This window comes from Perna viridis, chromosome 5 (genome assembly GCF_037379345.1).
Source record: "Perna viridis isolate PV_CMFRI_1.1 ecotype Kerala chromosome 5, ASM3737934v1, whole genome shotgun sequence".
Classification (NCBI taxonomy): domain Eukaryota; kingdom Metazoa; phylum Mollusca; class Bivalvia; order Mytilida; family Mytilidae; genus Perna; species Perna viridis.
In genome coordinates this window covers 47,465,450-47,480,956 of record NC_142449.1, presented here as the reverse complement: position 1 = coordinate 47,480,956, position 15,507 = coordinate 47,465,450, and the positions used below count along the sequence as shown (strand labels likewise).

General features: G+C 34.3%; 1 protein-coding gene and 1 long non-coding RNA gene across 5 annotated transcripts in view; one reads left to right on the top strand and one right to left on the bottom strand.

The window, feature by feature from the left end:
- Positions 1–207: 207 nt before the first annotated feature.
- LOC148617991 (beta-1,3-galactosyl-O-glycosyl-glycoprotein beta-1,6-N-acetylglucosaminyltransferase-like) lies at positions 208–14,459 on the bottom strand. 2 transcript variants are annotated; one of them, XM_088585708.1, is made up of 4 exons: positions 14,322–14,459; positions 6,246–7,404; positions 2,273–2,499; positions 208–605 (listed from the first exon to the last, which is right to left on the bottom strand). In XM_088585708.1, exons 1-4 carry the CDS (start codon positions 14,341–14,343, stop codon positions 295–297), a joined length of 1,719 nt encoding a protein of 572 aa, XP_088441834.1. In that variant the 5' UTR covers positions 14,344–14,459; the 3' UTR covers positions 208–294. The 2 variants fall into 2 exon arrangements, with proteins under 2 accessions (XP_088441834.1, XP_088441835.1); XM_088585709.1 differs by lacking the exon at positions 14,322–14,459 and adding an exon at positions 13,438–13,617.
- Positions 13,107–15,507, top strand: part of LOC148617989 (uncharacterized) — a 16,395-nt gene continuing 13,994 nt past the window's right edge. Inside the window, exon 1 of one of the 3 annotated variants that reach the window (XR_015922598.1) lies at positions 13,107–13,267. This is a non-coding gene — a long non-coding RNA (uncharacterized LOC148617989). The remainder of the gene's footprint in view (positions 13,268–15,507) is intronic. The other 2 variants (XR_015922599.1, XR_015922600.1) reach the window with 2 other exon arrangements.

Below are 15,507 nucleotides of genomic sequence, written 5' to 3'. Positions count from 1 at the left end.
CTTTTCCCCTATATAACCATTATAAAAAAATCTACATCACAGATGCTTCAGGATAAATCTGAATAGTTTTACAGTTGTTAAGTAGAGGTACTAAATATATTTGAGGCAAAAAAAAAAAAGACCAAATTGAGAAAAATGATGTGTCACCCATTGCCTGATTCTTACACAGAATGGTACTAAAGTATGAGTTATTATTGAACCTGTCAGTTTTTATATGCATTTTTTTTTTTTTTTTTTTTTTAGTTTGTTTAATAAATATTGCCTAATTCTTTCACTAAATAACTAAACAAACAACTACACCGTGTTTTTAATAAATTCCAATGATTCATAATACTGAGTATCAAACCGTAACGTCCCAAAATATTCATCTCTTGTCCTGTTAAATAATAATTCCTCCATACATCTGTAAGCATATGTCTCTCCGTGGAGGTAAAACTTGTTTGCAAACATTTCTTGTCTTGTTGCCAAAAGAGGAAGGTCTCCAACACCAAACACACAAACATTACGAACACGATGACCACGACAAGGCCAGTTGTAAATATGATTACCCCAATTCTTAAATCGTGCAATGAATGGTTTCTTGACACAGTCCATTTCCGGTTCTCCTGAAAACAGACATTCATTTTTCAATAAGACCTGTTTTGAAGAATTGTTGGTGACAATTTAAAGTATTTACAGTGAGTTATATACAGCACCTGTATAGAGTAAACGTCCCATTTTATAAGGGCATGCGCAATGGTAAATAGGACAATGAGAATGGCTTTTCACCGAGCGGTTTAGGATTCGATCTTCGGTGGCGGAGTATAATTTGGGGAATCAAATCATGCTCTCCCGTTACATTTGGCACCCAACTAAAAAAATCCAGGAGTTTGGTTAGATATTGAGCTAGTGTTAAGTGGTTTATGGTGCGAGGACTCTTAAGGTGGGGGAAATGTGGCAGGACGGCCTACCGGCGTTGTAGTAGGTAGTGAGATTTAAATGGCCAGTTATTTGACTTGGCTAAGAGTAATCAAGGGAACCAAGGTTATAGCGATAATCAAAAGAATGTAATCCAAGGACGAAGAAGAGACATGGAAAACAGACATACACAACAAAGAACATGAAGTAACTAAAATCATACATACAAAGCAACAAAAGTAAATGAGCAAACTCAGACTCCACTAAAAACTGGGAGAATGGACCGGTAGGGTAAGCGTCCTCTGCTTTTCTAGAAACACCCGCCGAGTTGCTCATGAAAAGTCAAGTCCGGGATAGACGAACGAGGAAAGAAAAACTATGACCCGTTGAATAAATCAGTTTTCATGGTGCAGATGGATACACCATAACGATCCACGTGTTCATGATGGCGACCATAAAACTTCTGTAGTGATGACTTCAATCTTGTAGCAACATAACCCTGTTCCAGAAGCCTATTTGTTAGAGTTCTAGCGCGATACAAAAAGTCTGCATAGTTTCAGCAAGCTCTGACAGAACGTATTAGTTGTGATATGAACACTTCATTTACCATCGATTTCTAAGTGTAGGTCAAGATATGAGGCTGACCTCACAGTGTCTGTAGTATCCTTTATCTCAAGTTCTTTGGGATAGATGCGATGTATCAAATCCCCGAAATTAGGATTGTTTAGAGATAATACGTCATCTATATAGCGGAAACTGAGATTAAAGGATCTAGCCAAATGATATTCTTTCTTTCGGATCAGATCAGCTATAAAGTCAGCCTCATAAGAGCGATGGAATAGGTTATCAAGTAAAGAAGCACAATTTGTTCCCATTGGAATGCCGACCGTTTGTTGAAAAACACACCTCATTCCACAGGGCAGGCTGCAGCTGGCCCCAAAATATCATTATACACAGGTTCAGCGAAATAGTTGCCCTTATATACAAGTAAGATACTTATATATAAGTAAGATAAAAAACTAAAGGTGAAAACGAAAACAAGACATACAGAGGCCAGAAATTGCAGACTTGGGACTAAAAATGCGGCGGTGTTAAAATACTTTGGCGTGATCACACCCTTCCCCTTTAAATTCTGGCCACTGTGGAAAAAAATATAGCAAAATTAAACGCACCTAAAAATCAGTTCAGAATGGTCTGCATCCCTTGTTACAACGGAAATAAAGAAACTGAATATAAATTACACAAATGTACAAACTAAGGACTACTAGCAGTTAACTGACATGCCAGCATATACTTACAACGGTTATGGAAAATTAAAGACTTTAAAGAATATTCTAGTATATGATCAGGGTCATATAAAATTATGATAATTTACCTTTATAAGCACCTGGGATTTGTAGTTGTGGATTGTGGTTTAGTGATGTGAAAAATGTCTCATCCGGGATGTCTACATTTCGCGTCCAGTTCAAAAAATCTTTTCCTATTTTGTTATGCAGAATGAAATCAACAAATCCCCGGTTAGCTACGATATGAACTGAGCCTTTCAATGGATGAATACTGTGTGGTGCCTTTGGGGCTTTCGTAAAACGGTCTTTGTTCATTCTGAAAAAGCGCAAATAATTTACGTGAAATAATCAAAATGGACGATAAATTAAATAAACCTCCTGACACTTCATTACATGTAGACATACAAAATAATGGTTCAAATTCAAAGACCGTGTTAATTTAATGAGATCAACATTCATTCAAGTTGTTGCCATTTCTCAATTGTTGTAAATACGGTGGCGGATCCATAAGGCGGGGGGGGGGGGGTCCAGGGGTTAGAACCCCTCCTTTACTTGGAATATTTTGCTGATTGTGTACAAAATATTTGGGCAAATAATAGCATGAAATTCCCCTTTTTACCCCCTTCCGTAATTTCAGTACCTATACAATAATATAAGATAATGTAATAATTTATAAATAACATAAATCTAAGAGCAGTTACATGTAGTTACCCCGAGAAATTCAATGAAAGGTATTCAATCTTGTGCATTTTGTGTAATTTGTGTGATTGATTATTATGATTCTCTTTAATATTTTATCATGTGTTTGTTTGTTTTAACATTGAATTATGCGTATTTTTTTTTGCCCTATATTGGAATTGGTTAGAATCCTATTGTTTGGATTTTATACCAATGATAATTTGATTCGATTTGTCACTCCGAGGTGTAACCGAGGGTAAAAATGTATTTTAAGGGGTAATTAACTGCTCTATCACCATCTTCGCAATATTTATTTACTTAACAATAATAAAGAATTTTCGCGAGAGGATAGTAAAAAAATCATCACCCTCTGAGACATGTGATAGAGCAGAATATTACCCTCGTATTCCTAGATAGCAAACAGATGTTGGGCCAACGTTGGCATTATGTTGGCATGCTCGTTGGGCCGCCGATGGCAAATGATGTTGGCCCAATGACATTTTGCTCATCGGGCCAACGTCATCCCCAATGGTCGGCGCGACGTTGGCCCAACATCTATCAACCAACATGTACGACACATCGCCAACGACTGGCCAGCATCTTTTTTTCCATATTCCATCAACTTGCCAACGTACTACCAACGGTTTTTAGAGGGAAAAGTGATTACTGAAGTGTCCTCTTTAATTTTTGTTTTTTCAGTTGGAAACAAAAAAATTTACCCGGTAATGTTTTTTTTTTCTGTATCGCGTATAGCAAACATTTGATCAGAATAAACACCCAAAGTGACATAACCTAGAAGATATTTCAATAAATGAATAGTCAATAACTTAAAACAAGGACATTATTTTTTCTATCTTTTATTATCATCTGTGAAAATTTTAATCAACAAAAACTCTGTTGAAATTTATATAGTTTAAAATGTATATGACTGAGGGCAGCCATTTAACAGATTCAAATTTGGTTAAACATTATGAATATTGATTCATTTTTTGTCATACTTTTTAGCTCACCTGGCCAAAGGCCATGTGAGCTATTGCCATCACTCGGCGTCCATCGTCGGCGTCCGTCGTCGGCGTCCGTCGTCGTCGTTAACAATTTTTCAAAGCTCTTCTCCTCTGAAACTGTCTGACCAATTGGAACCAAACTTAATATGAATGTTCCTTGGGTATCCTGCATAGAACTGATGTGAGGATTTTTGATCCGTCGAAAAACATGGCCGCCGTTACTAAAAATAGAACATAGGGGTCAGACAGCAGTTTTCCGCATATGTCTCCTAAATCGTTAGGTTTAGCCAAATTCTGACATGTGGTAAAAGTGTTCAGCATGATGCGATCTATCCATGTTTTGGTGAAAATCTGTTGACACATGTTGGAATTATTGCCCTTTTTGGACGTTTTTTGCTGTTTTTAATGTTATTATTTTAAAAAATCTTCTCATCAGAAACTACTTTACAAAATTCAATGAAAGTTGGTATTTTTTTTTAAAGGGTATCATTAACAAAATGACCGTTTGGATTTTTGATCTGTTACTAAAAATAGAACAGAAGGGTCAGACAGCAGATTTTTTAGTATATCTCCAAAACGGTTAGGTTTATCAAAATTCCGACTTGATAAAAGTATTCAGCATGATGAGATCTATCTGCGGTTAAATTTTTAAAATATGTGGACCCATGTTGGAGTTATTGCCCTTTTTGGACGTTTTTTGCTGTTTTTGATGATATTACTTTAAAACATCTCCTCCTCAGAAACTATTCAGCAAAATTCAATGAAAGTTGACATTTTTGTTTCATAGGGTATTCTTCACGAAATGACCGATTTTTGATCGCTGAAAAAACATGGCTGCCGTTTCTAAAAATAGAACAATTGGGTCAGACAGCAGATTTTTGCATAGTCTCCAAATCTGTTAGGTTTAACCAATAGCTTTCAATTGCTGAAATGATCCTTATTATAAGGCTTACAAAAGTGTCCAATGAATCAAATGTAGTTATATTGTCTGACAACTCCTTGTTAGAGTTATTGTCCTTAAAAGGCAAATGTTTAACAAGGTGAGCGATTCGGGCTCTTGGGAGCCTCTTGTTTGCAATATGAATAATTAAAAAATAAAAGTTCCAATAAATGAAAAAAATATATATAATTCAAAAAAACAATTTCTTCACAAATGTACAATGTATCATGTAAACAATTACATGATGTACAATTTATCCATCCAAGCTCCTAGAATTCACAATGGTTGATTTGTATATCGAATCAATGTCTGTTTTTGCTGTGTTTCCCTCACTTTCTAATTTTTTTTTCTTCTCAACAATTTGCTTTCGCCTACCATTTCGAGCAGCTGCATATAAAAACCAGTTCATAACAATCTTATCAATGTCTGATGCAGTAACTATCAATCTGTTCTTCTTACAGCTCCTATAATGAAGAACATTGTTTCATACTTGTTTTTTTAGTTCTTAAAATTTTCCACACGGTTCTTGGTTTTATTTTTGTATTAAGTAATCACATTTTAATCTAAACACACACACACAAACACTTTAAATTAAAGACTTAACTGTTCTCTTTTGTTTAGATTTCTGTTGATGCGAAAATCTAGCAAACTTAGTAAACCTTAAAAGTAAATGTTAAGAACTAACCTTTCAGTTGCCAGTAAGCTAGTTGAATAACAATGTACGACCTTATCGTTTGTTCTGTTGTGATGAAATGCTCACGGATTCTAAACAGCGCGGTGAATGGAAATTTGATATATCCCACACTCCTCTATCTGTCAGAACATCTGGTATTGTTGTCTGCGTATTTTCAGTTCATATCATAAAAAAAACACACACACACAAACACAAATTGAGCCATGTCAGTTTGAAGTGGTAATTAAACACGTTTTAATATTACTCTATGAAATTAGAATCTGTAAAAATTATGTCAAGATTTATGTAGCTATTTTCGAATTGAACATTGGCATGATGTTGTCTGCCCAACATCATACCAACCATTGACAAATATATATCGGCCCACTATCGGACCAACATAGACAATTTAACTTGTTAGGCAAGTGTCGATGGACCAACACTGGCAAGATTATACAGCCAACAGTTGGTGAACACACGTTGGCCTAATGTTGACCCGATGGTAGCATGGCAACGCCAACAAGTTGCCAACCGTGCCAACAACTCGCCACGTTGGCCCGACGTGTACATGCCTTCTGGGTTGAACCAATCAAAATACAGCAAACTGACATGAAATATAATAAAGTAAAATTTCTTTTGATATTAAGCACTTTATATAATTACTTCCTTATAAAAATCGTAGAAACGTATCTTCGAAATTGAGTTACCAAGAATTCTGCTAAAAACCAAAATTAATACTTAAGTCATTATATTGCGTACATATTTACCTTTTAACAGTTCCTTCAATATCGTTTGCTCCATTGTATACTTTTAAAATTTTAACTAACTCTAAATTGGTCCTCAGTGGGAATTCTTGACCAGTCAAATTGATGAAGTATTTCCACTTTTTGTGTCTCCAAAGATCGCTCATACAGGCAATCTCGGGTAATATGACACCTATTGTCCCCCATACAACTCGATATGATTTAGATGAGATGAACACATTTTCAAAGCAGCTTGCAATGCCATGCACTGCACTTCGAAAATCGTCTTCGGAATTTTTATCAACGTGTATGCAGTACACGTTTTGAGGTCTATATATTGCACGAAGTAGTGATTCTACTTGCTGAATACCTTTAAACACCACTAAACTAAATGCTATCGGAAAATTTTCTTCCTCTTCTGTAAGTGACGAAGTAATATAGCCTGTTTCCTTGATATATTGTTCACAATTTTTAGTACTTTCAATTAGGGTACTTGAAGGGATTTCTAAAAATGGCTGTTTTTTCATCAATTTTAATCGGTTAAACTCGTGAATACTATTTTGAAACAGTAACTTACAATTAACATTTAACACTTTTCTTGAATTTTCGAACAAGGTCCAATCTGGAAATTTAGTCTTCTCATCAGTAGAAAGAGTCTCTTTGATAACAGTGTTTGTATTAAAACTCGGACACCCACCTTGTGTCTTAATCTTTGTTCTTTTCTTCAATTCTGATTTGTTCTTAGAAATTTCTCGATTAAACTGTTCCGATGTGTTTGGTTTAAGTTGATGTTCATCGGTTGTTACTACATCTTTAGTCATTCTGTTGTTCGAGAGATCTACCAGGAATTTCCTGGATAGGAATGAGGCATTTCTAATAGCTAAAACTTGGATTCCTCGAAACAAATCATTATCAAAGTAACCCTCAAGGCGTATATCTCCATTCTCTTCGAAGTATTTTGTAGAAATAAAAGTAGTAGCGTTTATGTCCCTTTTCGTTACATATTTTGTATAAAATAAAGATTCGTTTGACATTTTGTTGTAAATATAACAGCAGGCGATGATAAATACAGCAAAATAAATCAATATCTTTTTCTGAACCTCAAATTTTCTTTTTCTCATATTGTTGCTCTCGGAGCTCCTTATATTTCCAATCTCATACGTATCTCTTCCGGCAGGGTAATCTGCAACGTTATAAACGTTATAAACATGAGAAAACGACAGTGATAAATATGTTTAAGGACGCATGGAGTTTTAAAAATAACTGATTATCGACTCAAATTTTAAAGATAAAAGGGTGCGTTTTGAGAAGATGACCTGAAGCAAAGTTGTACTCAGTTTCACCGTTTCACCAGTAATAAAACTTGAATTTTATTTTATTTTATTTTATTTTATTTTTTTTTTTTGGGGGGGGGGTTTCTTTTTGTTGATTTTTTTAGGGGAGGGGGTTGTTCGTTGTAATTTTGTTTTGTTAAACAACACAATACAAACTTGAAGGTATTCACTGATAGTGGCTAAAAAGATTTGTTGAACAACACGGTCAATTATATGAGCTTTTACTGAGTTCTTTAGGTAGGTTTCAATTAATATCCGAATACAAATACATGTAGTTACTTCCATAGAGATTTGTAAAATTGGACGACTTATTGATATGCGAAACCACGAACAAAAAAACGTTTTCGATATCGAAATAAATAAGCGGACGGCAATTTGATTTAGAGGGGGTCTGGTAGTTTTAGGCATTAAATAGACTGCCCTGAAAAGTTGAAAATATATATTCTGCTGGCCTACACCTCAAAGAAAATACATAATTGTTTTGATCACAGTTCATACAGTGAAATGGAAATAAATAATATTATCCTGATGTGGCTGAAAATGGATATTCTGACCCCACACAATAACCCATCATCAAAATCAAATTGTCGTCCCCAACCCCGAATATCTAAAAAGAAATTTTCTCTTTACCTTCACTTTTTGTCAAAGAGTACCTAACAAATGCAACGAGTAGAGAACGTTTTGGTTTCGTGCAGAACGACCACTTATCGTTCTATGAACATTTTAGGTAATTCGTTGGCGTTCGTTGGGAATTCTTTTACTCGAACAAAAATTCTCATCGTTCGGAATGTATTTCAAAGAAGAGGAAGGAATGTAAAAAGCAAGATAAATAAAGCTCGTACGAGCCTACTCTTTCCCTTGGCGCATCCTGGGTATTGTTTTCCATACAAAGTAACGAAAGCAAATGAGCAACTCGGACTCCACTAAAAACTGGGAGAATGGACCAGGTGCACCGGTAGGGTAAGCGTCCTCTGCTTTTCCAGAAACACCTGTCGAGTTGCCCATAAAAAAAGTCAAGTCCGGGGTAGACGAAAGAGGAAAGGAAAATTATGACACGTTGAACAAATCAGTTTCCATGGCGCAAATTGATACACCGTAACGATCCATGAGTTCATGATGACGACCATAAAACTTCTGTAGTGATGACTTCAATCTTATAGCAACACAGCCTGGTTCCAGAAGCCTACTTGTTAGATGTCTAGCGCGATACAAAAAGTCCGCGTAGTTTCGGTATAACTTGATTTATTTGTAATAGGGTGTGTAAGTCTCGTCATGTGACCACGTGATTTCACGAGAATGGGTCCTTGTCTATCATTCAAAAGCATGGAGATATGTCATTTAGAGAGCGTTAAGTTCAGTGTTGAGGGCAAAATATCTGTTTGCGTAAATATACTGATAATAATTGAAACATATCTATTTCTACATGATAAAGGTATTAAGAAAACACATCAAATTGAAGAGTTTACATTGCTATACAGCGTTTCGAGTACCCGGAAGTAAACAATAAAATGTAGATCGGTCTTCGGTTTCAATACGTTCTACATCGTAAATTCCGATAAAGAAAATGAAACTAGAACGAGACTTACATACCCTATTAGTTGCAGATCCTGTTTCGTTGCTCACCCGATACCATCAGAGGTTGTCCTATTCGGTTATATCATGTGCTAGTGTTCGCGCTCTAGATTTATTTATGAAGACGTGTCACTCGATTAATTAAAAATATATTCTATGTAGCCAAGTTTGCCACGTGATCTAGCTGGTAGTGGAGGTGGTGTTCCAGAGTTTGGACGTACTTTAGACTTGTATATATATCTACATTTGTATATCCTTGCATCAACAGTCTATGTTGATAATAGTCATGCATGATATATTTCTATATACTGTACAATGTAGCAATGCACTAGCAGGTTAGATAGAAGAGTTCCCTTTAGACTTCATACATAAATATATCATAGTTAAGTTTTTCCTTTTAAGATTCTAACTTAGAAGTTCATTTAAATATAATTTCAACAATATTCAATTTTTTTAAACTGGTTGCTCAAGTGTAAAATGATGATATCTAGTATACGCCACAAAAGAAATTATAATATACTTGACGGTCTAGCTGGTCAGACAGCTTAAGAAAACAAGTACTGATCTGACATATATGTTTTAGATAGTTGTAAGACTGAATACCGGGTCACTTAAGCCTCTAATCAATATGTGTGGTTTAAAGCAATATTATTTGAAAAACCAAGACCTTTAAATATTTAATTAAACTGTTATTTCTACAAATTGTCAAAATTAATATTGGTAAAATCAAGAATAATTGTCATAAGGAAATAAATAGTTACGTCACACGAAAAAGGAGAATAATTTAAATTTGTTTTCTGGAGATGCATCAGTTCCTATATAAATGACATTTTTTCTTTACAATCAGTGTCATTTACTTGAGGTGGGCCTTGCTGTATTGATAGACAAAGTGAAAATGGATTATGTTGAAATGTATGAATTTCAGAGTAAATTAACGGTTGAATCATTCGTGTATTTTTTTATGAATTTGACCTGATTCTTATCATTACTTGTACTTTTTAAATCATTAAGATATATGGTTACTACAATGCTATATGTCATTTATTTCCATTGTTTTGAAATCATTGCATTAAGAATTATAATTTTAACATAACACAAATATATCGACGTTGCGCACGGTGTTCAATACTGTGTCACGCGAATATTGCTTACTTTTTTTTTATTTTGCGTGGATCCTAAACAGTAAACCAAAATTAGATTTATCATATATCAAAATATTTGATATTTTGCATAGATTAGCATTATGATACCTAAAAACGGCAAATTATGATACTTAAATCGGATTCTGATACGAAATTGTCACCAAATTCGTGAAAATTACTGTAGACGCGTAACCTAAATATAGCATACAGAACGGATGTAGTGCTTTAACAAAAACCGAAATGAAATATACATTCCCTAATTTCGCAGGTAGCGACACTAAATTCCCCGAATTTCTCATATGTTATAAACCATGGCGGTGAGCTTTGTTTTTCATTCTGTATGGTCACTTTCCTTATAGAGTAAGTGATGTAGACGCTGTACATCATTGGAGAATTAAGCAATAAACGAACAGTAAACTACCCATAAAAATAAATTTTTATACAGAGAAAAACAAAAAAATGAAAATATGAAGAATGTGCATCTGATATAGAACCGAGAACAGAAACAATCAGGGAAATATAAACTACATGTTAAAAAATCTACCATTTTTACGAGTTCTAAAGAAAATGTCCACCTCTATATTTCAACAAATTCGAGCATGGTCTTAATGTATTTCATGCCTTAGATATCTTTAATGAATATAGTTACACATTCCCAACAGATATATTTGAAATCTGCATTTAAAAACTTTTTGAAACCCTAAATTATGAAATTTTGCAGAAATGTATCACATATATACAGTATTTTGCGATTTCTAAGCAAAATGTCCACATGGCTATTTGACGTAATTATGGTGCATGCGACGTTGAGTGGAGAGGAAAAAATAACATCCGCGATTTTTTAGCGTAAAATCTTTTTCTTCAATACCCGCTCTAGGAATAATAATAAAAAAAAAAAACAATATGCGTTGATAGTAAACCACGCCAAATATGGATTGCCAATCTTCTGTTAAGAGCGAATTAAAATAAACATTGGTATAAGGAAATGTTAAAAAAATGATAGAACGATGCTAAGGAATTGATATTAATAGTAAGTGGAACACGTAAACGTGATTTGTTAGTAAAATACATGTATGTAATAAGTAACCGTTACCAGTATATTGATTAAGGGAGTTTCCCGATTTAAACAAGCTAGAACAATCGATGTTTGGACCTGCGCACTATAGCTGTGATATATAGTTGCTGGGGGAAATGCAACAAAAAAAAGTGTTATGGATGTTCATGTATATACGAAACTACGGAACATACAAATGTAATTCCATATATGTAAATTAGAGAATGTACATGTATGTGAAGTTTTAAAAATTAAGGGTGTGTAAGAGTTATTTCTTTTGTTCATGTTTTTCTCATTATGCGTGTTTGAAAATATACGTATGTATGATCGTTATTTTTATTCTATTCATTGGACTTTATTTTGAAAAAAAAATTATTGTTTTTGTATGTTCGTCGACTTGATATTTATCTTTTCGTCCAACTGCGTATGTTATACCACCAGTACTCTCGACCCTGACATAGTCTTACCCGGTAAATTTACACGTAGATATGGATCAAATGATTTTTCAAGGGGGGGGTGCATTTTCATGCAAAAAAATCCGAGACCACACCGGTACCTCAATCTCGGAAAATCAAATTCCCATTGTTTAAACTGTAAAGTAAACAGAAATCGAACAGCGAATAAAACATTTTGTTGTTTTTTCTCCAATCAATTGTTTTGATCCATTGTTGCATCGAAAAATATTATTTAATATCGTGGCTTTTCGTAAAAAGTAATATAGCTCGCGCAAAAAATGTCTAAATAATGACACATGTACATACTTGCTATACGCCAATGATTATGTACAGGAAGTGTTGTACTTCAGAAGTCCACATCGGGGATGGAATTTTATACATCGAGATTAAGGGTAAACAAATTTTAATTTGGGCCCCCCCCCCCCCCCCCCCCCAAAAAAAAAAAAAAAAAAACAACCAAAAAAAAAAAAAAAAACAACCCAGTAACTATATGAATAAGATGGATTTTTAAATGACTTTCTTATGTTATTTGTTCGTAGATGCACTTAGAAATCGATGGTAAAGGAAAATTACCAAACTTTACGACAAACGCAATGACTTTTCATTCCAAATTGTCAACTTTCCTTCCATCTGTGGCAACATCCCTTCAGCACCTGCGTATGGAGTGTTCATATCACAACTGATACGTTATGCCAGAGCTTGCCGAAACTATGCAGACTTTTTGCATCGCGCTAGAACTCTAACGAATAGGCTTCTGAAACAGGGTTATGTTGCTACAAGATTGAAGTCATCACTACAGAAGTTTTATGGTCGTCGTCATGAACTCGTGGATCGTTATGGTCGGTGTATCCATCTGCACCATGAAAACTGATTTATTCAACGGGTCATAGTTTTCCTTTCCTCGTTTGTCTACCCCGGACTTGAGTTTTTATGAGCAACTCGGCGGGTGTTTCTAGAAAAGCAGAGGACGCTTACCCTTCCGGTGCACCTGGCCCATGCTCCCAGTTTTTAGTGGAGTCCGAGTTGCTCATTTGCTTTTGTTACCTTGTATGTATGATTTTAATTACTTTATGTTCTTTGTTGTATATGTCTGTTTTCCATGTCTGTTCTTTGTCCCTGGATTATATTCTTTTGATTACCGCTATAACCTTGGTTCCCTTGATTACCCTTTCGAAATGATTTAATTTACGCAAAAAAATATCGGTTCTTTATTTTCAAATGTATTTTTAGCTACGCCTAATATTTGAACCCAAGTTCAGTAGGATTTTAATATCAAAGCAAAAGCACACCATGTACACAAAGTCCGACATTTAAGTTGGTTAAAGTTTGAACATAGATCGGCTTACTGGAACTCGTCGGGTGTTTACCCCAAGTTTAACACGGAACAACAGTATATTATTTGTTTATACGTATCATATTACAAAGTTTATTATTCGTGGGGGGTCTTCAATTAAACGTTTTGTTTGGAGGAAGATACGGCTTCATTAAAGTAAGTGTAACTTAAACAAAATAATCGTTGCTGAAAGTAATATCTATTTTAGAAATAAAAGAAATTTGATCCACCTGTCCAAAAATATGAGACATATGTGTACCTTGTAAGCCCCACCCACGTTCGATTCCATAATTGTTGTTGTGATGAGATAAATTATTGTGTCTTACCTTGTTCAAATGAACGATTGATTTTAGATGACCGAACACCACACAACGTTCCATTTCTGAATTCATGATTTAAATGGAACCACAATTTTCTATTTATTTAAAGTCTTTCTGTGCGATAGAATTGTTTACCAATTGTGTTCCATTGAAAACTTGACATTTAAATTGGGTTCGTCAGTCATTTAAAAAGAAACAAAATATTTTTAAATTGCTATTGAATTCCACCCTTTAGGGTTAACGTTATAACGAAATGAAAACATGACGATGGCATGACTGATTTATTGGACAACAGAGATAGATTTAATAATATAGAGTAGGTAAAATACCTATACTTTCGTATTGGCCATAATTTTGTTTTTGTTTTTTTTAAAACAAGACGAATTAATTAGAAATGAATAAATCAACTACATGTACATGTATAATATCAACGCGTAGAACAAAATAAAACCTTAGTTTTATTTTGGTAACTTATTGTAAGAAAAGATTAGAATTGAATAAAATCCGTTCTCCTTTCAGAATTATTAATTACATGCACTTTTAAATGTAAAAATGTTAAGTGCACTTTCGTATATATGGTAATGGTTGATAAGAACTATTTACATACAACCAGATATGTAAAACAAAAAGAATCAAATAAAAAAAAACACCGACAACTGAACCAAAGTTCTTAAAAATAGAAGGATTAAAACTAATCGGTCGTTGTTGGATTCATGTACATGTATTATTGGAAGTTAATATGTAAAATTATTGAAAATATGCTTTCGGATAAATCAGGATTAAAACCTATATTCAGCTATTACAATCGAACATATCACAAAATGTTTTCTTCCACTTAAAAAAAATACAATAGAAAATTAAGTCTTAGCTTGCATAAATAACGGCAATACCTTCATGATCGAATTTTAGCATGCATGTATATACATGCAACGTCCCGGTGTTCCGATAGTAGCATGTTAACCTCGATTGTTATAACATCCGGTTTTATATAAGTGATATTGAATTATGTCATTGGGGTCCTGTGGTGTAATGTAGCAGGCTCCAGTCTGAAGGTATCATGTATATACATTGTACAATGTAACACGGTGACGGGACGGGTAGAACTTGTATTTATAGCTGAATTAAGTCTGAAAATTATGTAGTATGTTCACCTGTACGAATGTCATATTTTTCTTTGAGTTTTTCGTGTATGAAGTGGAACGAAAATCTCATACTCGACTTAAGCTTCTCCCCATGACCTGTTATTTCTACGCTTATGCTGCCCATAAAACATTTCCTACTAAAAAGCGCCCGGGGAGGAAATAGCGCTGAGAGATTTTAAAAGCACCCGATGAATACAACTCGAAAAAAGACATACTTTTGTTTAAAAAAGCCCTTTCTATTTTTAATGTATAAAAAAGTACTAAGTGTACACAAGAAACAATCATAATATATTGCGCACATGTATATATTGCAAAGTTTTGATATCAATACATACCCTTGATAATATACTTTTTTCAAGCCTCTTTTTAGACTTCTTTTATTTAAAATGTTGATAAAATTTGTTTAAAAACGACAACAAATAGACTACAAATAAGAGATGGAGTGCTCAGACGGTTAGTATAAAACAGCGCCGAGCCCGGTTTCCTTATATCCTTGAGTTTTTCCACAAATTTAAATTTTCAAGCAAGATGATTGGTGGAAACTTCAGCATAGGGAATATTTTAGGAAATCCTTTGAAAAGCTAAAAGATGTGTCTCCGATCATGTGCAAATGTATCACAGCAGAACACTGATTCCGGCTAAAGATTCCATTTTTTCTCCGGATCCATGCACATATAAGAAAACTTTGATAACGTTGCAAGCGGACAGGCCTGGGTTTCAATAAAAAGAAATCAAATCGAGATTTTCATCTAATCTTCAATTTAAAAAGATTTGTTTGGTCAAAATTTGGGTTGAAGTAGCATTTGAGGAAAATCTCGATTTTTAATCTTAAAAATAAAATCAGAATCCGTTTGTTCTATTTATGGAATAAGGTATACAATGCATCTTTGCTCAGTTTGCCTCAAACTAAATGGAAAAGTACCCTACATAACTT